This window comes from Orbicella franksi, chromosome 11 (assembly GCF_964199315.1).
Source record: "Orbicella franksi chromosome 11, jaOrbFran1.1, whole genome shotgun sequence".
Classification (NCBI taxonomy): domain Eukaryota; kingdom Metazoa; phylum Cnidaria; class Anthozoa; order Scleractinia; family Merulinidae; genus Orbicella; species Orbicella franksi.
The window spans coordinates 6,858,158-6,885,049 of record NC_138155.1 but is presented as its reverse complement, the minus strand read 5'-3'; the positions used below and the strand labels follow the sequence as shown (position 1 = coordinate 6,885,049).

The 26,892-nt window shown below is 38.0% G+C and overlaps 1 protein-coding gene across 1 annotated transcript in view; it reads right to left on the bottom strand.

The window, feature by feature from the left end:
* Positions 1–26,892, bottom strand: part of LOC145503288 (uncharacterized) — a 109,142-nt gene that overhangs the window by 71,393 nt on the left and 10,857 nt on the right. Inside the window, exons 7-11 of the mRNA XM_081482779.1 lie at positions 23,065–23,265; positions 21,043–21,291; positions 20,474–20,668; positions 19,571–19,762; positions 9,100–9,288 (exon numbers count right to left, since the gene is read on the bottom strand). Coding sequence (XP_081338905.1) covers positions 9,100–9,288; positions 19,571–19,762; positions 20,474–20,668; positions 21,043–21,291; positions 23,065–23,265 — 1,026 coding nt within the window. The remainder of the gene's footprint in view (positions 1–9,099; positions 9,289–19,570; positions 19,763–20,473; positions 20,669–21,042; positions 21,292–23,064; positions 23,266–26,892) is intronic.

Here is a 26,892-nt window from a genome sequence, read left to right as displayed (position 1 = left end):
GGCGGGGGAGAACACTCTGCGACGCCTGGCACTTTTTGTGTATCTGAATCATCCAACAAAAAATGACGTCACATCCGGTAAAAAAGAGCGCTGAGCGGCAAAATCAAATTTGAACATGGCATAATCGTTCTCTCAGTAAGTAAAATGGTAATATTTTGCAATCGGCCGGATATTTTTAACGTTTTATTTGGCCACGATAAACAAAATTTTGTCTTCTTCCTCGTCATATCAGTTTGTTTGAAGGACAGGGTAATTATTTATTCAAAAACACGCTGTTTTGAAGGCGTGTTTTTTACGAAATGTCGCCATTTCTTCCTCGCTGAATTCCACAGGAGTTATCGTTTGTGTGGAAATAATGAATTCTAGGTAAGTTGCACTCAATTCAAATATCCTATTCTCTTAGGTAGGCATCACACTAAGAAAAATGCACAATGACAGGTTTCTAGACATGGGGGAACCTTATTAACAGAAGCGCCTTTTTTTAAAATTTACTGTTGCCAAACACTCGAGAGTACTTAAGTGCTGTTAATCGTATCCCTGCAAGAATAAACCCACACACATAACGCGCTTTGCAGAACTTTCTTGCCGATCGACACTAACACAAACTCGTGTGTTTGCTCATGACTCAAACGGATGCCATAAAATATGTTACGATTGGTTAAGAACCTTAAACAAGATATGTTTTCCCTAAGCAATCCCTTAATTGATAAACGCTTCGTTACAGGCAGGCCGTGAACCCCTTAAAAAAAAGCAAGAGGATTAGTTTTAACGGCGATTAAGTAATTTGGACATGTCGTGGTTTTTTCTCATTTATAATCAAATTTATTTTTCCGTTTCAACAGTGTTAGACGTCAGCAGCGCTAAGTTCCAATACCCCCCCCCCCCCACTGAGGTCAAGCATGCACCTTTAATTTCTTCAAACCCTCTCATTTGCCCTGTTTGCAGACCAAGTTCCTCATCTATTAATCCCTGTCATATTGGCAACCCATTTTGAAAGGTTACTAAAAAACTGTGCATTATATTTCAGTGTGCTTTCTCTTTGTAATCTCACATCAAGATATTTCAATCCCTAAGGAAATGAGAGAACACTAGCAATACCGACAATTTTCAGTAATTCATCACTTTCAATACGTCATCTAAACAAATTGTTCGTAAACAGTAGTGAAATTTCATGCCCCTACACCTAGCCATAAAAGGAAGTCTGGGAACAGGCAATAGCAACAGTGACACTGCCAGGCTGGTGAATTTTACAAGCTAATGAACTCATGTCTAACAACGATGAGTGATGATGAAGCATGGTGCAGTGAAACTGAAGAATCAGACTGTGAGTGACAGTGATAGAGTCAGTGTCGTGAGAGTGATGCTAGTGTCTGTGAACTTGGACCAGATCAGCAAAGAAAAGGTTTTGTACTAGAAATTGACGGAGAGCAACAAGTTTGTGCCAAAAAACTGAAGAAGCTGGCTCAGACCAGCCTTAAAGCCAGCATCTACTTACAGTACTTGTCAAGAGTTCCTGACTTGTGTATGTGGGAAGGCTCTCTGTAATGACCTATATGAGGAGGCTCAGCTCACGATGAGTACCTTTTTCAGGCTTCAGGTATAAAATTAATGATAGGGATTTCACAAGTTGAGGTGTATGAAAGCGTAGGAAAATCTGTCATTTAGGGATTCCATTCTTCTGGTTCTAAAATGTTGTTGAAAAGCTCTCATTTACTCTCCTCAGCCAGAATGAAGAGATTCTGTAATATTATTTATTAACTTCTTTCCAAGGGAATAGAAAAGGGATGCAGTATTCTTAAATAGGTTTGTTAAAGGGGTACATTTACCCTTTTGCAATGTAAGGTCGACAAAAGAGGTGCCATTTCTATCAAAATGGTACAAATATATACAAAAGGGTAAGGGGTAATTGACCTTGAGATAAGGCCTTTCCATTTAAAACTTTGTAGAATACCCCTCCCCCCCCTCTCCCAGCTTGTGAAACAAAGATGTTCAAATTATTGTTTTGTGAAAAAAGGCAATTATTAAAAAACAAAACAGTGCCAAGAGATTAAGTGATTGTCAATGCAAGTTTCCATGTGTATTTTGAATTAAAATGGGTATAACATGATCCTCAAGTATACTATGCAGCTTCACAGAGAGGCCCAAACTGATGATGAAAACATATGTTTTAACACTTAAAATTCTATTTTTGCCTCTTCCCTTGTACCTTGTGACCTTTGTCGGGAAATTCTGAAAAGGTCCCCACCCCCACCCCAAAAAATTCAAATTTTATATACAAATCACTTTTTTATCTTGAAAATGGTCTCAGAGACAACAAAACATTTTTATGGCTAGCTAAACTACTTATAAGGAAAATAAAAATGTTCAAGGAAAAAATGAACAGGAAGAAACAACAGCAAATTAACTATTCTTTTTTCAGAAGAGCTACTACTTGTATATTTTTTTAACTTACATGTAGGTCAACATAATTTGTTTTCACAATTTACCACAAAAGAAAACACCACAGAAAGGAGAACTATAGTTGTGGCATCTGAGCTACATTTTTAAATGGAAACATTTCGCATAAAAAATTTCCAAATTATATTCTTACCAGTACAACAACATACCAACTATATTTTGCAGAGAAGTATACTTAATTAATAAAATTGATGTAGTGAAATTGTCTATTTAATTTTTGTACACCTGATCTTACAGAGTGCAACCTTTGGTTTAACTGGTTCACTTTACCGTTAAGGAATAATTAAACAAATCACACCAGAGTGGCTTTGTATCTTTATTATAATTCTCATTATCAGTAGAGAAATCACACTTGTACACTGGTCCACTGATCAATACTCTTACGTGTATGTTAAACATGGGAGAGCAGGTTGCATCATCTAAATCATAACATTGTATGCCTGTGTGGGGTGTATATGCCAGGAGGTAACCACCTAAGAAAAGACAAACATAAATTATGTCATTGTTTCAATGACTCACCCTAAGTGGGTATTATGCTCATTACCACCTTAATAAACAAGATATATTAAAGTATAATTTTTACCTCCGCTTTAAACTTTTCAAACCTACAGTTTGTTTACACTTTCAGAGAGGTTCTTAAATTCACAAGCACACCACCCACCCCCCTCAGCCCCGATTCCTACACTCCTATAGCCAGGATCCCATTTAAACTCTCCAATAAATCAGTAATTTTTTTTCTAATTTTGGTCTGACTTAGATTCATCTCCACTCAGCCATGAAAGCAATGGTGGTAGATTTCTGTATATTTGTTGGTCTAGTTCACTATTGCTCTCAGATTCCCACCTCCCTTTTGACAGAATTAAATTCCATTAAAAAATAAACTACAGTGGTTTAATCAAATTAATGCGGAGGCAAACATTGAACCAGAAACTTACTGTAATTTTGGTATGAACGATACCAAAGTATAACTTACATAATTAATATCATATCTTTTCTATTGTAATTTAAGACAGTGCAACTACTAATAGATTGACCCCAAAAACCTAAAAACATGACTTTAGAAACACAGGTAAGTGAGAATATTGCCAGTTTTGCTTTTGCCACCAAGCACTCTGCTTTAAAAAAAAAATACGTGGAAGATAATGACAAAGCAATAACAAAACCAGCCAACCAACCTCTGGCAATTCAATAAACACACCAAATTCCCCTCCAAAATTCTCTTCAACACCTTACAGTACATGTAAATGTCAGCAGCATAAATTCAACTCAATGATTTGGCATATTACTATCATCAAATGTTTACCCCTTGATTCAGAATTTTTAGGAGTATCAAATAGAATTCCGCTATAGATTACAAATGCTGTTTACCTTAACAAATATTTGCATTAATTCTGGAGATATTTAAGTTTAAAATGTGTAAAATATATGCAAATGAGAGGACTGATGATGTCATACACCAAACCCAATATTACATCAAGTGCAGACCATATATACAGCAGAGATCATTGAAACTTGGTAGCCTTATAGTTCTACAGGTAACACACTAATATGGCTATAAAAATATGTTCCCAAGTGGCAACTCAATCTTTTCCAGTCCCCTCTAACCCAATTTCAATAATGCAGTGATTTTCAGCTTGAAAAACATTAATCAAGGCCATGAGGTGGCCAGAAAAGCCTAGAATATCAGGGAAGGTCTGAAATGCAGTCTGTTGCCATGGTAACAAAACTGTTGAGCTCATATCATGTAGCACATCTGCAAATTGCATCATAATAGCACTGTCCCCACTGGAGCCCATGGTTCAGTAGCTTACTTGGACAATAAATTTCATAACTTTTCTGGGGGACTGGATGATCTAACTGGTATGTGGGAGACTCCCAGAATATTTGCAAGAATGTATGACTATCTCTTCACAGGTATTCATTAATAAATAAATAAATAAATAAATAAATAAATAAATAAATAGACACTAACACTACTAACATGATTGAGTTTGGAAAATATATATATTTTTAGTCTATGATATTTTGAAAAATTCCCCTCTCCCATCTAACATGCTGATCTTCTTTAATTTGGTACTTGAAATTGATAACAAGGATGCTACACCTTGGCAACTCGTTGGCCAGGATATGTTGCACAGTCTTCACATCAGATAATGGGCCTATACATATTATTTATGTATTTATTTAACAGAGATCTCCCCATCCCATCCCTATGGAAATTCCAATTTTTATTAATACTTTTCTTTAAAAAGTTTGGCTTTTGAGACCCTCCCCATCCCTGGAATTTCCAATAATCTCCTTGGGGTGGGTATGGACATTTTCTAGAACCACACAATAAAACAAATAAACAAACTTTAAGATAAAATGTTGAAGTATAAGTCAGTGGGACATATATACATTGATCAACTTATAAAGACATGATTGATCATTGCAACGTACTATACACAACTTAAGCAAAGGTGAAATTATAGCCTGAAAAAAAAATTAGGTGTGAACTGGATTCTAACCCATGACCTCTGTGATACCGGTGTGATAACTTAATTAATTAAAGTTCTATGCTACAACATACCAAACTGCTAATTTATTATGAAGTGACACAGCTAAAGGAGAGTTGTCAAGAAATCAACTTTTTTGTGAATTCTAAGATCAATATGAGTCTTCTAAATTTAAGATTATTATACCTAACAAAAGACATACAGTAGGGCACTGCACTGTGTGCTCTCTCTACACACTCTTCCAGGCAGGATAGTAATACATATACATGTACTTTTGTTTTTGTTTGGAATATACTGCTACTGCATGGTCATACAAGAGGTACTAGTTGCTGCTGAGTAGTCTTAAAATAAGTGAACTAAGTGTGACAAAATATAATGTATATTAAATCTGCACCAGTTCAGTGCAATTTAAAACCAAATTTTAATCAGCTGCAAAAAAAAAATTGTTAGCACCTGATATTACATGAACTTTGTGAAGGCTTCTGGAGGGGTTATACTTTTATAAAGTACCTGGCAGCAAGTACTATTTTGATTTACTAAAGCAAGACTGTAGTACATGTAACTGCTAAGAAAATGTGTTTTGTACATCCCAGAAAAATTGGGTGGGGGTCAGTGCAGCCCTCTTCACAAACGTTAAACTCTTAACCTATTTATGACCAAAATCTGTGATTTTCCCTACCCCATTTATGACTGTTGCGACTGCTACAGTTGCCCTAAACATACGTTTTGAAGGACTTTTGTTGATGGTCTTATCAATAATGATGAAAATTGAGGTAGCTTATTCTAAAAAAACATAACAAATTAAAGACTAGAGGGCAAAAGCCTTACCCTAGAGTATTTATGACCAAAACGACTGAATAACCATACCCTTTGGGGCTGCACAGCTGTATATAGCACATAGAGGAGAGTTCCCCCCCTCCCCCCCTACCGCTGGAGCAGGAATCAAAATATTATTGCCTTGATGACATAATAAAGATAAAATCTTAAAATAATCAAGAGTTACATATATGCATGGGACTTCACTAACAAAATGATGCCTGTTGCTTGCTGTAAATTGTATATAAATTACTCCTACAATGTGCCAGAATTCTGTTAATCTGGTCACCAACAGGTCACAAAAATCTGACTGTATAATTAATAAATAAGAAAATGACCGACTGAGCTTTTGTTTGAGCCAGAATAGAGTGGCCATAATAACTAGGTGGCTGTGTTAACGAGGGTGGCCGTATGGTGAGGTACATTCCACAGTAGTGATAAAGATGACACTCTCAAACACCAGTACCCATAAAGATTTTGGACAGTATATTTTGCATAATCAGTTGAAAAGGGAAGAGGGAAAATGGAAATAAAATAGAATGGCTCTTGTGTACCAGAGACAACCCTTTCCCCGAGTTACCCTGGCGGAGCTAACTTTTCACTTATTTCTTTGCAAAATTCAACCAACCGTTTACACGAGGATGACGAACCAGACTTGGGGGCGAGACAATTCAGGTGGGCAAGTTGACTCGCCTTGGCAGCTAAAGTAACCAACAACTTTTCTTTGAGTATACATAAACACTTTGGCTCACCTAACTGGAACAACTCTCGGCATGGCGAGTGTCACGTAATGCCTAGATTTAAGATTTAAAGCAGCAATTTGTATCAAAGAAGAGAAAATTAACTCAGCAAAACCCACTGTGATCAAATGAGTGAGGGAAACTTAAACAAAGAGGGATAGTTACACATTTGATTATTCAATAAGAGTTACGAATAATCATGCAGGGTCAACTTTTACTCGGCCTACAGGGGCTACATTTTCTCATACAAACACTTGATAAAGTTGCCTCAGGGGGAGGACTATCCCGGGTACCCGAGACCATACAAATGGGACCTGTGTTGCCTCAAAGAACACCCCCACGATTTTCAAAGGGGAAGGTCCATAAACAGGACCTTAACATAGGGCAGCTTCAATGGCAGATTCCCTCTGATGGCTTGGATTTGAATAATTGATTTAATTACTTTTAAAGGGGACTAGAACTTAAAAATCTTGCTCGAATTTCGATCCAGTGAGGCATAAGCTTCCATGCCGTGAATCAAGTTTTTACTGGGCGTTTTAAAAGCACTCACAGAAGAGAAAGAGACTGATGACCCCAAACTACCGATACATATGTACTGTATCTCACTGAAAACAACAATCTTCAGCGAGAGATGTAGGAATGTGGGATACTGACCTTCAGCATGCGATCCAGCTTCTCTCTTCTACCAATAGACGTGAGCCAAGAGCAACAAAAGCTCTGGTGACAGCGACTTTCGGAGCTAAACGGCTTCTGTTAATTATGTTCCCGTAGTACACAGTGCAAACTATGGCCAGCAATACTTCATCCAGGTTGTTGTTAACATTATAGGCTATTGCACTTATTGTTATCACTAAATCACGAACAACAAGAACCAAAAGTCGGAACAACACCAGTTTTGAAAATGTGTAAAATTGGCCCGACGATGACGGAAGGCTCTCCGATATTTTGCTTCAAAAGAATAATAAACTTTTCTCTTTTCCCGAAATTTTTGCTTCAAAAGTCGAAGTAATGTGTCTGCAACATCCTTCCATACTCAATATAAAATGAAACGAAACTGATGGTTTACAAATAGAGGGAAATCATGGGTAATTGAAACGCCATTTTCTCGCTTTGTGAAACGAGCCGCGAAGCGCAGTTTAAACCGGATGTGACGTCATTTTTTGTTGGATGATGCCTATACGAAAATTTCAGGACTCTTCTGCCCCGGCCCTGGGCATGGTTTACACTGAGGATTATTCCTCGCATTTGGTTATCATTATTCTGTATCAGGGCTGGATCGATTTTGTCATGTTTTGTCCTTTACTATATTTAGGTCTATTGTTGCTTTTCTTATGACGTCACTAAAATTCGAACTACAAAACTGTTGATCTTCCTGGGATTTTACTTAAATGATGTATAAGAGCAGCTGAAAACTAATATTCATACAAATTTTCGCTCCGAATGGGTTCTTGGTTATGTGGTACACTACGCTTGAATTTCTTAGCTTTTGCGTGACGCGGCATTTACATGGCTGCCTAGAGAGCTGTCATGAAGGTTAAAAAAGTGACTTATTTCGGGGAACTTGACTATCTGAACAGTTCATGTCTTAGAAAAAGTATTATTTTAACGTTTTAGATTTCCTCGAGGGATAAATTCACGCTTTTGTAGCAAAACTCAGTGACAGATGTTTCTGCTGGTTTCCGGCCGCCGTGTTGGTGCCCATACGGATGGGCACCAGCATGGCGTCTCCATACAAATCTCTATAAATTTGGGTAAAAAATTTCTCCGCATATCTCGCACAAGATAAATTGCTGTGACCAGAGTTTTGGCGAGAGTCTTTGCATATTTACCTTCTTTCGTTTCCCAGATTCTGGACTTTATCTATTGACCGGTTTTGATTTTTATTTTGATCTATTTTGAATTGCGTGGCACTGAAAACCAGCAATTCTGTGGTCAGTGATTGTAACTGTAATATCGCACATTAATTTTCTTGCTGAGATCACATCTGCCAGGTTCTACGCATGATATCAGAGAAAGATCAAAAATTAATGACATCATATTTCCCTTTCAACATTGGAATTGGGCGAAGGTGGGATCTCAGCCCAACCCCACTCACAAGGAATTGATCTACAGAAAGAAAAATGGGGGTCACAAAACATCCAAGAGAGTAAATTTCAGGCGAAGTTAGCACAACAGGTGCTAAACCCCATAATAGCTTACATTTCTTCCTTAGCGCATGCACTCGATGTATAACATGGCCTGACCTTGTGACACAAATTTCGTACACAGAAAGGATGTGCAGTAACAGTAAGCACGAACATCCTTAAAACGAAATAAGAATGGAATATTCACATTTGGTTTTCAAATTATGCCCGGTACATGATCAAAACAGTAACACAAGCGTGTAAAGCATAATGATCAGTCATGGGTCTCTTCATCTCATATCTAGTACCTTTTTTTTTTTCCTTTTTCTTTTTCTTTTTTTTTTCACAGATTCAAGTATAAGGGAAACACTTGGGTCAATAAATTTCACTTTCCCTCTTTCATTTGTACACAACTTCTTACAAAATTAATACAAAGAAACATAGATGAATGTAAAGATTGAGACCAACCTTTGCAAAAAGACGTGGTGTTTTTCGACCACTGTCCATTACTAGAGCAAGTCATTATTGGCTCTCCATGCAGCCTGTAGCCTTTGGAACAAGAGAAGAGACATGTAGTGTCATATTCTGGAGAACTTTCACAAGAACTCGGTGTGACTTGACCATCCTTTGGAGCTTGCAGGGATTTACAGCGGACAACTGTAAAAAAGGGGGAAAAAGTAAATACAAACAATCCAGAAAACGACATGACCAAAATGAAAAAAAGTAACGAGCTGTTCCCAACCTTTGGAAAGTGTGAGATCAATGATCTTCACTTAACGGCAGCAATAAGGCTAATAATTATAACCCCGCATAAAGATCGTGTTCATGAAAATCATTGTAATTTCTATAATAAATAAATCAATCAATCAATCAATTACATAATTAATTTATTAATTAATTTAATTATTGTAATTTCTTATAATTTTTTACATTCTGACTGGTCATAAGCTCAGCATATGACGCTGTATTCACCGCGCTAGGCAGTGAATATAACATTCTGAGTTTGGTTAGTAAGCTTTACCACCTTTGCCATCTCAGCAAGTATAAACATGACAGACAGTTGCTGAATGAAATTTTCATTTGTTCAAAAGACACCACTACAAGTCTAAAATATTTCAAAAAAATGAAGAATTTCCAAAATGACTGCTGTCACCCTTACAACAGCAATCTTTTCAGGAGCTCGTATTCAAGGCATTTAAGAATCCTAAATACAGTGGTTCCCTTGATTGCCAGCAGGTCAGATCAGTTGACGAAAATTTGATTTTCTGCATACTAAAGCTACTCATTTTTAAAAGATGATGACAACTGTGGATGAAGTCAACAAGGATAAAACAAAGGTACTGGATGAATTTATTTTTCATAATGTCTCACTTGTTTGTTTTACTGCCGAACTCGATGGGTAAACTGATTCACAATCAATGTATATGTGTATGTCAAAAAAACAATGGCTTATGTGATTTTAAGTTGTCCATTATTCGGTAGAACTTTCTTGATATTCACCTCTAAAAATTATACTAAAACAATTATGACGATTCGTGAATATTCACCAATCTTCACTTTGCCTTTGGCAAATAGTGACTAGGATATATTAAGTGTCATTAGAGACCTTAAGCAAACACTGGAGGCGGCGAGGTGGACGCCAACCGGAAGTAAAATTTCCCGCTCTCGAGCTAATTGGCATAATCACGTGGAGTGTTGCCCGCGTCTTCCAACAGTGGCGGCGGCGAGAAAGGTAGGTTTGGCCGCCTCGAGAGACGGTCGCTTTATTTTCCCATTTGTAGCACCTAAAATACACAGAAACTCTTTTATAAAGTTAAAAAATGTTTTTTGACACGTCTCTTTGTATTTTTTTTTGCAGATATTTGATATTTCGTTTACTTTACAGCGAAAATCTCACTTCACATTGGAGGTGTGAGTGAAGAAGAAAAATGGCAAGCGAAGGAGAGAAAAGCAAAAGAAATGGGTGAGTTTCCTGGATTCACATCGTTCTGAGTGATGTTCTTGTAGACTTTAAACCTTTAGATTGCAAGTACTTGCTGGTGCAAAATGCTATTTTGTTCTTCCAATTTGTCTCTATAACTTTGGATTATTTCCGAAAGGTGAATCGATAGACAGGACCTGTTTTTAATAAGCTTTTGTTTTCTCTCTTCTAGCTCGATCATGGAATGGACAGAAGCTCATGATTTGATCCTAGCGAAAGAAGTCAGAGCTTCAGAACCATGGATCTTCAAACCAAGGACTGTAGATCGAGGAAAAGTATGGAATGCCATCACGGATCGTCTGAATGACGAAACCTCCGTGAAGTTTCAGGGGAAGCGGAAAAACGTACATGAACATTTCAAACTACTACTGGACAAATTCAAGGCGAAACGAAAATATCAGGCGAAACTGAGTGGAGTTGACATCGAAGATAGCGAGATGGATATTCTGATGGAAGAAATATCAGAAAAATGGGAGGAGGCAGAGGCCAGTGACCTTGGTTGCACTAGTAAAGAAAAGGCTGATTCAGTCTTCGTAAGGAAAGTAAAGATTTTTCGACGTGTGTAGATCCCTCAGCAACAGAAATTCATCCTAGTCTATGATGTCCTCAAAGCATGCAACAGCTAGAAGGTCTCGGGCTTCTCGAAAAGTTGCCATTATGCTCGTAAAATCCCCGAACAAAGTCAAATTGGACCACTGAAAACGAAAGCAAAACAGCCGTTGCTCGCCGCCGCTTCTACGAAAGCTAAATTTTCTAATTTCGCGCCAAGAGGAGGCTGTCTCAACCCAACTCCCGCGCGGCCATCGCCGCCCCCACCTAACCGCCTCAAGTGTTTGCTTAAGGTCTCTATTGTCAAAGAAAACCTAGGCAGGACCAAAAGATCGAGGTCGGCCGTTGACCTTCATCATTTCACAGAATAAAAGCTATCCGAAAAGATTAACAACCATGATATTTGTCGAGGTACGCGTTCGTTTTTCTTCGAGATATTACCACATCATGATTTTGGCCTCTCAAGTGGCCGAAAATGGCTGAAATTCCGGGCAACTGTAGCCTAAAAGATACTTCGTACAAATTCCAGAAACTCTCATTTTCGTGAGATAATAATTGTCCCTTTATTAGTTGACTAAGATATATTTGAGGTCTTTTGCTTTAATTCGACGGTTTTCCCGAGATGCAAAATGTCGCTGCAGAATCGTTAACTGGCGTGACCAAAATTTTAGTCATTTTCAGCCAGTCAGTTTTTAAAAGAGCAGCAGTTTATTTCCACAGAAAAACAATTTTGTGATAGTCTCTTGCACTGTTATCAATATCCGGTTTAGTTAAAAGTGGTATCTACAAGCAACTGGAGTAACTGGTTTTGCAGAGTCCAAAAAAAATCATTACTCAAAAATATCCCCCCCCCCCCCCCCGCAAATGTTTAGCAAATGTCACCTCATTCTGACTTTCTGTGATTATTATTCATGATTTACTGAAAGATTTGCCAAAAAAAAAATAGTCAGCTGGACCACAGAAGAGAATTTTTAAGCCGTGACATCGTTATTAACCTAAGTAAACATTTTAAACTCACTAAATCTTTACCGTCTAGGCTAAATTTCCCCGCGAAAATTATATTTTTAACGCCACGTTGCATGGAAAAACAAAGTGGATCCTCAGTTTGATGGTCTTTTCTTCTGTTGTATAGAACAAATTGGAAGTTAATAGTGAGCGAACCCCCTTGTTTACATCTATTTATCTTTTCGGAAGGCATGATGCGTTACAGATTTAAAGGTAAGACTTTGAAATGTCAATCTTACCTAAAGGTTCCTCCTTGTTTTTGAAACAGTAACTGGTCTTTCAGATCAGAAAAAAAGCCTAGCATTGTGGGTGGCCGGTCAGTTTTTCAAACAACAGGGTCGAGGGAAGACGTCAGAGGTGGTGTCTATTTGGCGCAGCCAAATGTAAACAATGAGGAAATACAGGTTACGACAAAACTTCGCTGCTATCCGGCCTACGAAATGATCATAAAGGACGGACGACTGAAATAAACATCTTAATACGTAAAATTGTTGCTAGGTCTGCAGGATTGCCGGCAGAAATCTTTCTTGCTATTGTTGTCATTTGTATCGTCGCAGGTTTGTACACCGTCTTGTTTTCCGTTTTATTTCCTTCCTTTATTACCTCGTGCATGCAATTGAATTACGACCACTTGCTATGAAGCTTGTGATAATTTTTTGCCGATTCAAAGGTATCTTTGGGCGTCTCGACAACTTAGACCCGGAAAACTCTTCTTAATTTAGTAGAATTAATCGAAGCATAACAATCTGTAGTATGTAATATCCGAAACTGTCACGCAATAAACCTCGAGCTATTTAAATGGCTTTTAAGTATAAAATAACTTTCATCAATTTGGTTTACACTTATTAAGCAACCAAAAAAAAAAAAACAAAAACATACGAATTATTTTCGTGATCCGCGCAGAGGAATCTACCATCGTGAGCTGTTTTTTCCCCTCTCTGCAGATTGTGCCTGTGACATTTCATGGAGAACAGTAAATAAAAGGTCTTGAAGCAATCCGCCGTAAACACGCTGCGAATAAAAAGTTGTGATATTTTGCGAGTTTGAGTTTTCGAGATGCGCAGAGAGTCTGACATTTTCAAGTCTGAATTTCCGTTTTGAGGGTCTCAGTTTTACAGGTCTGAGGTCTGAGTTTTCAATCTCGCAAGTTGCCCAAGAAAATCCACAGAAAACCAAATGATGAAAAAAAAAAAAAACACTCAGCTGGTTTACGCGTTTAGAAAACTAAATCAAATTGAAATGTCGTCTAGGACAGCAGATTTGTCTACCACCTTCTTGCAAACAGCGTGTGGGTGGTGGTGAGTAGGGGGTAGTCTCTTCTCCGTTGCCACTACGCAATGGTACTTCTTCACGGCTTCACAGTTCCGCTCTGCACCCTCTTCCCACACTACTGTCTGGACAAATATGATCGTTTCTTTTTTAACGATCCATTCCATTATTTCGTTTTATTTTTGGCATTCAGATTACTGGAACCATCTTGTTTTTATAGATATTCTTTCATCACCATCCCATTTCTCTTAACACGGATGCAACTACACTTTTGGCCGGGTTAATGAAAATTAATTTGCCTCGGCAAGATTTTTTTTTGTCATAAACCACCTCAAAACTATCTCAGTTAATCTTCAGAGCAACTCAGTTGGGCCGTCGATAAAACTAGGAACATGGAACATCCCGGAACATTCCCGAACATACTGGAACATCGCATAATTATAATCATGGGAAAAGTATGTAAAATCAAATTTTCGAAAAATTAACTTAAACAAAAATAAACTGGTATCAGCTTGGAAAATTAAAAAAAACAAACCAAAACAAAAACTTAACGAAATAAACAAAAAAGGAAAAATGAAAATGACTGCAATGAGCAAAGACTCGCAACTTAGAAGACTGATCCATTTCTTCCAGATGTTCCCCATCAGTTTAATCACGTGACTGTCACTTATTCCCAGATTTCATTGTTCATAGAAAACCAAGGTGGTGGTGTTTGGAATCTTAAATCAGACCGAAGAATACCCTAACCCTAACCCTACGTCCACCCATGTGATTTCTTTATTCAAATCATTACGTCATTTCAAACATATGCGTATACACGATTTCTCGTGAAGAAATAGTTTCTCCATGAGATAGAAATAGAAATCTTCAGCATTGAATTTCTTGTCTAAACTACTTTGGACTGCTCGAGCTCTGATGACACTGTACACAAATACGAACACAAAATTTAGAAACATTTGGCGATGCGCTGTCTTGCAGGATTGCTGGTCAAAACTTTATTGTCTCAAGAAGTATTTGTTACAATTGTTGTCGATCTGAAACTGAATCGTAAGTGTCACCAAGGCATACGTACCATAAGAAAAGGCTGTCCTTGCAAGGTGACAGTTCATATATTTTTCCTGCAAAATGTTTTGTCCAGCACAAGTTAATACTTAATTAATCAAAATCACTTTTACCTTAGGCTATAATCTGTTCATTGCTAGTTCAACTTCACATGCAGATCGTTATCTGACATTCAATCAAACTGAGTTTTCTGTCGAACCATTCAAACACCACCAGAGTAGACGAAACATTTGTAATACACGCGTGAACGCATCATTCTAATCTGTGATTACCACTAGTTTATTAATAATAACTTGCTTGTTATTCGGGCTTCGCGAAAGGCCAGATATGTCCAGGATTGAATGCTAATGAAATTCAAATCCTTTATGATAAGCATCACAGTGTCCTCGTTAGTAAAAAGTCACCAAAACACACACAATTCTGTCAACTATGAAGTAATATGAAAATGTCAAATAACCCTGCCAAATATGAAGTACTAATTAAACAATACTTGCGTTCAATCCTGGACATAAGTGGGAAAGGCCGAGTCTGCACTTGGTGGGTCATAGTGCCAGACGTTCCTAGCGGAAAGCATGAAAACTGGGGATGATAATTACAACATGAAGACGGAACAGTAAAGACAAAACTATGGTTACTGACTTAACAAGCAACTGCATGATGCTCAGACGAACACCTCAGATGTCGAAGAAATCAGGGACAAGTAATGAAATGCAATGAATTAGCTAACATTCATTGTCCGAATCGTCCATGTTTGTGTGCTGTAAGCCACATGATACAATTGGCGGGAAAGAAGAGGAGCCTGCACTCATTGTGGCCACTTGGATAAATACCCAACACTCCCTACCCCTCCCCTACTGACTCTCCTACCCACCAAAATATTTTTCTACATTTCAAGCTGATAGCAGTTGTGCGCAAAATGTAATTAAATTTACGTTCACGGATCACAAACATGCAATCTCATTCTTTATGCACTTTAAATAGTTGTCTTCAACGGCAGTAAAATTAACAAGAAATTGTCAATACTAATTTGGATGTAATTTCGTTGCATTGGGGGGTTTTGTGGTCATATTGACAAGAGCAACATTAAATTACATTTGTTGAAAGTAAACGTTTCAGAGCGGAAAACAACACCGTGTACTAGTATCCTGTGGTGCCAATTGCGTGCACGAGGTAATAGAGGAAGGAAATGAAACGGAAAACAAGATGGTGTACACACCTGTGACAATACAAACGACAACAGTGAAAGCAAGGAAGATTTCCGCTGGGAATCCTGACCTAGCAACAATCACATGTATTGAGATGTTTATTCCAGTCGTCTGTCCTTCCAGTCGTCTGTCCTTGTCTGTTTGTTTGTCGTCTGTCCTGATCATTTCGTAGGCCGGATAGCAGCGAAGTTTTGTTATAACCTGTATTTCCTCATTGTTTACATTTGGCTGCGTCAAATAGACACCACATCTGACGTCTTTCCTCGACCCTCTTGTTCGCACGCAAATAATAGAAGAAAAACTGACCCGCCACCCACAATGCTATGTGATTTTTCTGATCCGAGAAAACACTGCACGTTTTCAAAACCAAGGAGAAAAGATTAACATTTCGAAGTCCATTTGTCTGACCTTTAAATCTGTTACGTAACACGCCTTTCCAAAACGAGAAATAGATGTAAACAAGAAGTTTACAGAACTCCCCAAATTAAATTTAGGGTAAAGGTTCGCTCACTATTAACTCGCAGTTTGTTCTACACGACAGCAAAAAAGACTATCGAACTGAGGATCCAAATTGTTTTTCCATGCAGCGTGACGTTAAAAATAGATTTTCGCGAAAAATTTAGCCTAGACAATGGTAAGGATTTGGTGAGTTTAAAATGTTTACTTTGGTTAATAACAATGTCACCGCTTAAAATTTCTTTTCTGCAGTCCAGCTAACTATTTTCTGAAGATCTTTTAGTAAATCATGGATAACAATCGCAGAAAGTCGAAATAAGGTGATATTCTTCGCTAAACATTTCGCGAGAAATATTAGAGTAATGATTGTTTTTGGATTTTGTGAGAACGATTACTCTGCTTTCCCTGTAGATACCAATTTGAACTAAACCAGATATTGATAACAGTGCAAGAGACTATGACAAAATTGCTTTTCCATGGAAGTAAACTGGCACAGGTTTGAAAAACGACTTGCTGAAAACTTGACTAAAAGTTGGGTCACACCAGTTAACCATTGGGCGGCGATATTTGGCACCTCGTGAAAACCGTCGAATTAAAGCAAAAGACCTCAAATATATCTCAGTCAACTAATAAAGGGACAAATATTATACCACGAAAATAAGGGTTTCTGGAATTTGTACGAAGTATCTTTTAGGCCTAGCTCAGTTGCCTGAAATTTCGGCCATTTTCGGCCGCTTGAAAGGCCAAAATCATGATGTGGTGATATCTCGAAGAAAAATGAACGCCTACCTCGACAAATGTCATGGCTGTTAATCTTTTGGGATAGCTTTTATACTGTGAAATGATGAAGGTAAACAGCCGACCTCGATCTTTTGGTCCTGCCCAGTTTTCTCTGTCAATGACACTCAATATTCAATGAACGTTCTCCAAAAGCAAGCTTAATTATTACTATCCAAATGCAGTTTGTCCATTGTTGAGAATGCAAAAGTTAATATAAATAACACCAAAGCAATTCCTGTTGAAGTGAACACTAATTTAATAAGCATTATAACATAGATAGGACCCTGCACACGCTCTGATTGGTCAAAAACCCATGTCAGTTTTATCAGAGTATAAAACATAGAAAAAGCTTGTTTTATTGTTTTGCCAAGTGAAATCTATATCATAAAGCAAATGAAGAAGTCTAAGATGTGTATTACACTATGATAAAACACTCCGGGCATTTGAGAACACTCGAGAAATGTACAAAACACTCGCCTGCGGCTCCTGTTTTCTACATTTCAGTCATGTTCCCAAATGCCCGTCGTGTTTTATCACAGTGTAATACACGGCTTAGGCTTCTTTATTTGTTAAATATATTCAGTTGAAATAGCGATACAGTATTTCCATAACATAGAGAAGAAAGTCGATTTTATACTTGTCTGCAGTGTTCCTTGGTGCAGTTTTGTTTTGACTTGGCCTGCGTAGCAGGCGTTTCCAAAAAAGCACGCACAGAGAACAAAACTGCTAGCGAGTGTGAAATATAAGTAGCAGGAAAAGAGGGTGAGGTGAGCAAAGGAAACATCTGCATTCAATCCCAGACATTTTAAAAAGTGTCCCCAAACAAGCTGTGTTCCCTTGGGGCGTCAACAGTCACACGAGAACCAATGATCATTAACTCCTGGTAAATCGTTTTAAGTGCCCAGCATAAGCTTGATAGAGTCCACTAAAAGCAAATAGTCCTGCTTCCTTTTTATAATGATATGACTTTGGACAATTGCCACGTCTGTCATTGTTTGTTTTAAGATAAAAACAAAGTTTGGAAAATGGAGATAAATAAGCTCGATCAAATTAATGCGTCTCTATACAACGTATAGCTTTCTCAAAGTAAAGCTGCAGCAGCTTGTGAAGAAAAACCAGATGAAGATATTCTATCCTTGATATCGTGATAAGAAGCAATGTACTGTACTGCAACAGTTCTACTGTAAATTAACCAGCCGGGCGGCACAATACATGTTCACTCGAAAGCTAATGCTTGGAGACTATCTTGTATTACTATCTTGTAATAGAAATGAACCAATACAAAGGAAAGCGACATGTAGATGACAGCAGTAACCATGTAGACCTATGATCTCTAAAAATTTGCAAAAGAACTGTCTGGCACCTCCACTTTACTGAAAACTCTTATTGACAACGCAACATAAAGTGCCCCTCATAAACACATGTGAAGCAAAGAAAGGTCAAGAGACTGAAAAGAGAACAGCAAATGTACAAATATCATGAACCGTAGCTAGGAGTTGTGTAGGCCCGTCAAACCCATTTTACACTGGACAGGCCATATAAACATGTAGAAGCTTTTGAACTTTACTCCTTTACTCCTACAAGTATTTGATAAATGGAATGCAAGGACATGCTGTCCACTGAATAGACTCTAATGGCAGTTTCCTGCTCCAGTTTTAAATCAATGTGTCTGCCATTTTGAGAAAGATCTTTCAATGTCTCCTGAACAGAAAATTTGAACGCTTCGCCCACACTGTACGTATTTTGATCTTGTCATGTTCCCGATGTCGGGTTATGCAAGAATGTCAAATTTCTGATGTCACTTTTTGATTGATGGTCTACTAAGCAATCAAATTGCACTATTGCCCCCCATTCATGAGCGAACGGAGTTTGGTAAAATATTTGGGATTGACTGGAGGTGATCAAGGAAGAAAAAGACTTCCCCTTACCCCTAGAATATGCAAAGGATCAAAACACAAAAGGTACCAAAGAGACCTCTGAGAAGTGAAAAAGAGACAATTTCCTATGATTTTCAAAGGGCCACTTGCCTCACCTACAACGGCGTTTTTCATATGTGCTCTCAGCTACTCATACATGAAGTTAACGGCGTCAACACTAAAAGGGTAACAGCGAAAAGTTTAACAGATTTCTGTTACGGTCTCTTAGTATGTTGTCGCAATGTGTCCAGCTGACAAAATATTGACATCTGAAGGTCACGTTTTCAATCAGGAACTAACATTTTGCTTACTTGAGGTTCCGATCGTTTCCCAACATTCTAACCCCAATAGTCCTCAGTCCTACGGACGTCGCACTAAAAATGGTGACGTATGTCATCAGCATGCTTTCCTTTGCGGATGGCAACTGTCAGACAGTCAAATTCACATAAATCAATCCTGAAATGGTTGCCAAATGTCATACTTTGCCAATGTAGATATACCTAAGCTATCAGACACTAAAAATATTGGATCCAAATGGACAAAGACTCGAATGTCTCTAAGCGATTTCATCAGCTAATCTAGTTAATTGACTAAATTTTGTAATTTATGAAACAAAGAGGGGCAACAAAGTTTTGCATGTCAGACATTGACATAGACGTGTAAACTGTGTCACAAGTATAAACAGTCACATCACCTCTTCCTGCTGCCTACATTACCTTGGCAGTATGGTTCTTCTCCAGACCAGGTGCCATTTGCTTGACAGACCCTCTCAGTTGATCCATTAACCTTTTGGTAGCCACGAGCGCAATATAAAAGACATTTGTCTCCAAACATGTTGTAAAAGGAACCTTGTCCACAACCAGACTGTACGCTGTGGGCAGGGGGAATGAGACGAGCACACTTGACCACTAGGGGAAAAAAAATGCTCACTCAACTCCCTGGCATACATTAAATTAACATAATTTCCTAGTTTCTCTTGTCAACCATCAGTGAAACATCTCAAAACAATTCAGTAATAATTCTGTTTTTTTAAGGTATTCAAAGAATTTGAACCATGCAAAGGGTATCAGCTGGGACTAAAAGTTTAGAGGATTACCATTTCAAAGTTATTGCCTCTGTTTAAAATCAAGCCTAGTACAAAATCTTACTTAAATGGAAAAAGGTTTTATCTGTATTTCCCATTTAGTATTGTAGATCAGACATTTTCTTTTCAGAGAACACAAATAGGAAACGTTTCTTCATCAAAACCTGCTACCAAACAGAAGCACACAGCAAGGATGATGAAAAAGGCCCTAAACAAACAAAATAATGAAAAAATAAATAAATAAATAAATAAATGATAATAATAGTAATAATAATAATAATGATAATAATGATAATGATAACGATAACGATATCGATAACGATAACGATAACGATAACGATAACGATAACGATAATGATAATGATAATGATAATGATAATAATAACAATAATAAAAACTGACAATCAGATGTTGTATAATTAGTTGGTCTATTTGCTTGCTTGTCTTTTTTGCAAACACCCATAGGCTGTGAAACAGTATTATGTTCAGGGAAATATGGCTTCAGACATCTACTCTAACATTGTCATTTACGTACGTTCACATTTTGTCTCATTTCCTGTCCAGACACCCACGGACTTAACTGGATCCTTCTCGCAAACTCTACGGGCAGAGCCTGACAGGTTGTACCCATTATGACAGGCAAAGGAGCATTCTGATCCATACTGATTGTCTTTCGTACAATGCAAAATACCTCCAGCTGGAGCATACAGCTTAGGTATGCATCGGACGACTAAAAAAGAAAACCAACGAAGAGGACTCTACCATCATTATAAATAGGATTTTTGACAGAAAAAAAAAACAGGAACCAATAGGAAAAGGAGGTGACAATGAAGGATGATAGGGATAGAAATAGATTGCAATAAATTATGATGGTGCAGATTAACTATTGTATTAAGTAAAATCGATCTTTTTTCCAACTTGCAGTTCCCTGTAGTAGTCAATTAATTTTCTTGAATATAATTAGTTACACTAGTCCCCCAAGGTGGTATTTCAATATATGACCGAATTAATTTACACTTTTGCGCAAACGTGTGCTGGACTAGTGGCATTACAGTATCAATATGTCAAGTTAAAAGTAGACGCCATCTCTGTGTAAGACAATACCTAGAACGAAGACCTTAAACTTGCATTCAGCAACGTTCCCTGTTTTGTCTGAGGCCAAGTACCGGATATTGTGTTCCCCTGCAAGAAATAAGTCCCCAGGTTGTTTTCCTGAGTGTGTTAAGTTGGGAATGAAGCCAGAGTTGTCTGAAGCGGTAGGAGGAGACCATGTGACTTGTGTTGACATTTTACCTCTGTCAGCAGTTGCTACAATGTGTGACGAACAGTTCAGGAACACAGGTGGTGACACGTCTAAAAATGTAAAGAAAAAAAAGGATTGCATAAAAACAAAACAAAAGTAAAACAACGAAAACCACAACAACATCAGTCACTCTGACATTTGCCGACACATGCTGCCCGATTTAGGGGAAGGTTTTTGGAACAGACACCTTGTAACAGTGTCACAATGGTGTTACACTGTTACAGGAGCGAAAACAAAATTCACCAGAGCAATTTCAAGGTGTGTTCTCACACACTGAATGCCGTTTGCCTGCCACACGACAATGCAATGTACAGCAATGTACTGACATTTCTATCAACATCACAATGATAAAAGAATCAGAGTCAACAACAGGCAAAAACTACCCAAATGTTGATACACTTCTATAAACTTAAGGCAAGAACTCACTAGGGGGTGGGAAGGTGGGAAAACTGTTGCACTGTCCAGAGAGAAAAGAAAACTGAATCATGTGACCCAGCGTGAAACTGACATCCTGACTCGTACCTAGGTCCCCCATTCAGTGTGAGAGAACTTTGTTTCCTGCCTCTTTCGCAAGCTCAGCCAGCAGGAAAAACATTTTATTTTAGCCTCATTTAGAGAAGGGCTTTTGGATTGGTAGGCATCTTGTAACAGTGTTATACTGGTGTACACAAACAAAAACATAACCAAATTTGCCAGAATAATCGATCTGTTTATTTTAGCCATGTACATGTAAATTAATACAATGATTTAATATTAAACGTAACAGTTGTAAAGGCGCTCTAAAAATAAAAGTGCCCGTATGTTCTCCGGCTATGTGTTATTTTAGCACACTCGAATGTCCACAAAAATACAATGTAAAACCGAATCACATTTTTTGGCATGGTTAGAGAGTGCAACTTCACTTTTTTTTTTTCCTTTGAAATAGCTGAGTTGTCTATCCGGGAAAACCAACATCAGTGGTTTAACCTGCAGACTCAAATTAATGGCGAATCCCATCCCGTTAATGGTGAAGTCCTCCATGTTGGGCTTGTACTAAAATATGGAATGGTGGAATGCCGGAACACAGCAAAAGTCGGGATACTGGAATGCCAGAACATGACCAATCCATTTCTAGCGCCTTCTCTGAATAGGCTCTACATGTATATAAGAACCCTGTCTAGGAACTGCTTCAGTTTTGGTAAATAATTGAAAAGGGTTTTAAATTTCTAATGTTAATTAAACTTCACTTCTCAAGAGATGAATGACAACCAAGATAATAGTTTTAAAAGGTTGCACTTAACACTGTGTAACACCCTCTAAAACCCTGTAACACCCTGAGACTCTGAGTAACACCTTGTTACACCATGTAACACCTCAATCGAAACACCACATAACAGCATGTAGCACCCTGTAATGCTGTGTAACACCTAAAACCGTGTTCAATCTTGTAGGGCGTAACACTATGGAAACCTTGTAGCAAATGTCTGTGCATGTGCATTTTGGCCAATACATATGTGCATCAAACTGCATGTGTAACAGTGTAACACTGTTACACAAATTTCCTTGAAATTCTTTTCCCTAAACCATGCAACATTACAATAATCTCATTTTTGTCACTTCGCACACCACTTGCATCATATTTCTTCAATGTATTTATGGCTTTAGAACTCAACTGATGGTGCTTGGTAAAAAAAAAAAAACACTTCTTTAGTTTAAGTGCCCTTTTTGTTACACAATGTGATTTAATAACCTTTTGTTTAAAGTCTGTAACTTGTTTATTGCAAATTGGGTTGACGCATCCACAACTGGGCTCTTGTAATAAAAACGTTAATTAATCTACCAACCTTTGCACCACGGATTGCCCAATGGAGCCCAAGTCTTGAACTGATTACAAGTCTTTAGTCCAGGTCCGTGGTGTTGATAACCGGTTTTGCATGTGAACCGGCACTCTGATGCATAATAAATAACAGCGCTTGTATTGGTGCAGAATGCAGGGCTAATGCCCAGTCCCTCTGATTTAATTGTCAAAGGGAGGCAGTTGATAGCTGAAAGTCAAAAGAACAAAATAATTTCATCAGCTGTTTGTTATGAGACAGAGTGAGATACGTTAAAGATGACACATTTTCACTGTTTGTAATTCAAATAATGAGCCAATTAATTGGCTCATTACTACCCAAATCTTAGAGTGGCAGTCCGATCAAGTTTCTTGCAGCAGTAGCTTACTAGGCCAAGCCGTTTTTTCACTTGAAGCATGGGAAGTCCATTTTATTTGATGATATTTCTCGAGATTTTGCGTCACCATTGATCAGGCATGTTCAATTACTTGTGTATGGTTGGGACTAGACCTACATAAGGTCTCACAAACGAGGTCACATTTCGGTTGCCACATTTTGGTCACATTTCGGTTGCCACGTGTTCGGTTGCTAAAGAGGAAGGGACATGACAGGTTATTCAGGAGGGAACCTTAACATAACATATTTGTTCCAAAATATTTTAGTCTTTAGCTTTAGTTATGTACAATTTTTATTCTTACATACAACTGCTGATTTTTATGCACGCGCTCATAGAATTGTTATAGTTACATCGTTTTATTTTTTTCAATTACAAATATTATCTTCGTTGAGACAATAATATGGTTAAAAAAAACATATTATGATCCTGATCCTGATTCTGATTCTGATTCTGATCCTGATTCTGATCCTGATCCTTATCCTTATTATTATCATCATCATTATTATTATTACTGCTTGCGTATTTGAGAATGGAAAGTGTTGATTCCCCTCTACCCTCAGATCTGCTGCGGTCAGTTAACCAATCGAGAGACAAGGGTGCGAGCTTGTGGCTTACTGCGCAGTGCCTCTTTAATCTATAATGTGCCCCTGTCCAATTTACCAAGCAAATGTGTTTGTGGTGAGAAGTATACTGTCAACCATGCCCTGTCACGCAAAAAGGGAGGATTGGTGGTGCAGAAACATGATGGCATTCAAAACCTACTTACCTGATTTCTTGGTAAGGTTTGCACAAACGTAGAAGTCGAACCACAACTACAACCTGAGCGACTTAACCTCAGAAGTACGGTGACAAGTCCAGAGTCAAGACTGGACATGAAGGAAGGGGGTTTTTGGTCTCGAGGAGTTACAGCATTTTTCGATGTCAGAATAATGCATATTAACTCCAAGTGTAACCAGGGAAAAGCAACATCCACAATCTTTAAGGACCAGGGGGAGGAGAAAAAGCAGAAGTCCCAACACAGGGTGCAAGACGTTGAAATGGGATCTTTCACTCCCCTAGTTTTGGAACCATCAGTGTGATGGGAGCCAATTGCACTGCTTTCTCAAACGCCTAGCCAAGAAGCTCTCAGAAAAGAATGAGGAACCTTATCACATTACTGTTACTTGGATTAGAACATTCTTTCCTTTGAAATTTTAAGGTCAGTACATACATGCGGGAATTCATTGAAGACTGCCGCTTAACCCTTTACTCCCCAAAAGTGTCAATTGGCACACATCATAACTTTGTGAATATTTGATAGACTTCTATAAAGTTTTGCCACAACAATTGTCTAGTGAAGATCTGCTCATTGAAATCATAAAAATTGTGACTCCCTCCTATCCAAAACTTGATTTCAAGACCACCCCACAAGTTCTTAGTTCCTTTTCTGGGATGCAAATGGAATGCAAGACTTGTTTCATATCAAGCCATGCACTAAGAGCTGCTAAATAAGCTATAGTTTAGGGGTATACCTAGTGAAGTAGAAGGTTGATACGTTTTTGAAGTCGTTCACTTTTGCATTTTAAAGCAATTTCTACCTCCTTCGTGGCTGCCAATGTCAGTTCTTAAATAAGCTGATCAGTGGCTTTCAAATGGTATAATGTACACAGGCAGAGATTCTTTATTTGCCGATGTTGAAAAAACTGCCATTTGCCTTGGGGGGTAAAGGGTTAAACGCTAGCCACACGTGCGTCCGCTAATTTTAGCAAGTGAATAATGGCGTGAGCTTGTGAATTAGTATTTTAGGATCTTTCTAATATTTTTATTTTCATCAAAATTTTAGTATATGGATAGTGGAATGTAAATTGGCCATATGAAAGTCTGCCATTTAAATGCTAAGTAGGCGTTTCTTCTAATTTTACAAAGTCGATGATGGCATGAGCTTGTGAATTAGTATTTTAGGATCTCGTGATATTATTGCTTTCATCAAAATTTTAGTCTGTGATGGTAGAATGTGTGAAGATTTGTAAATAGGTTTTCTGAGATTTAAATAAAGTTCATTATTATTATTACTATTATTATTATGATAATCATTGTTATTATTATTATTATTATTATTATTATTACAAAAGTACAACAAATTTCAATTAAAAATAAAAACCCATGTAACTATGTTAAAGTCGGTCCTTCTTTACGGCTCTGAAACGTGGAAAGTAACAAAAGCAAACTCCACCAAACTGCAGACCTTTGTCAACAAATGCCTGAGATCCATAATGGGCATCCACTGGCCAGAGGTCATAACAAATGAAGAACTATGGACAACAACTGAGCAGGAAAGGATCAACATTCAGATAAGAAGGCGAAAGAGGGGTTGGATCGGGCACACCCTCAGGAAAACTAATTGCAATGTCACCAAGCAGGCACTGAGATGAAACCCACAAGGGAAGAGGAACCGAGGCCGTCCCAGAAACAGCTGGAGGAGGACGGTAGATGATGAGGCGAGCAAAGCAGGCTATACCTGGTGGCAGCTTGAAAGGATAGCCCAAAACAGACCAAGATGGCGAGCAATGGTTTCCGTGGACCTATGCTCCACTGGGAGCGAAAGGGTTTAATGATGATGATGAACTATGTTAAGGCATTGATAACGCTATTTCAGTCCGTGGAACCCTAGCCAAAGCCAGGAATACTGAGCCATGAAGAGTCTGTAATTTTTGTAGTTGACATTACACCTGTATTTATGCATAATACGATGTTTAGACTACTTAAAAAGCAAGTTTTTATTTTTATTTTTATTTTTTTTTATTAGGCCAATGTTTTGTCACATTTTCTGGAAGCTGAGCCATTGTTTTGTTTTTCATTTTATGTCATTTAATATATAGATTTAGGCCAGCCTAAAAGCGTAGCTCCTGGACCGGGTTGTTCAGAACCCGATTAAGCTAACCCAGGAAAAGGTAGAAATTTGATTTGAGTTTTGTAACGTTGCGGTGTGGTTTTCTGTATATTGTTTGGCCTTCTGTTTTGAGTTTTAATAATCACCATATACACAAAACAAAGTAGCAAAAAAACATTCGTAAAGAAGAAAAGTTATAATTTGGTTGACTTTTTATTCTGGGTTAGCGTTAACCGGCTTCCGAAAAATCCTGCCTTGTTTTCAACAAGTTAACCTGACACAAGTCCACAATCCAATCAAAACCCAGCACTTGGTCAGCAATCAACTTCAAAAAAAATGTGACCTCAATGAGCTGTAAACTTGAGCCCGCAATATGGTCACGTTTTACTGGTTAGCGATACCTTGTTTTGACAGGTGTCAATTGATCTTAACATGGATGTCCAATATCAAAGAAGCACATGGTAAACCAAGGTTGCATGTCTCTATCAACCTATTATTTGGAGTATCGCCGCCATGCACTCCGTCCCTGCCACCGTGGTTGTGCGTACATGCCCACAAGCAATACCGCTAG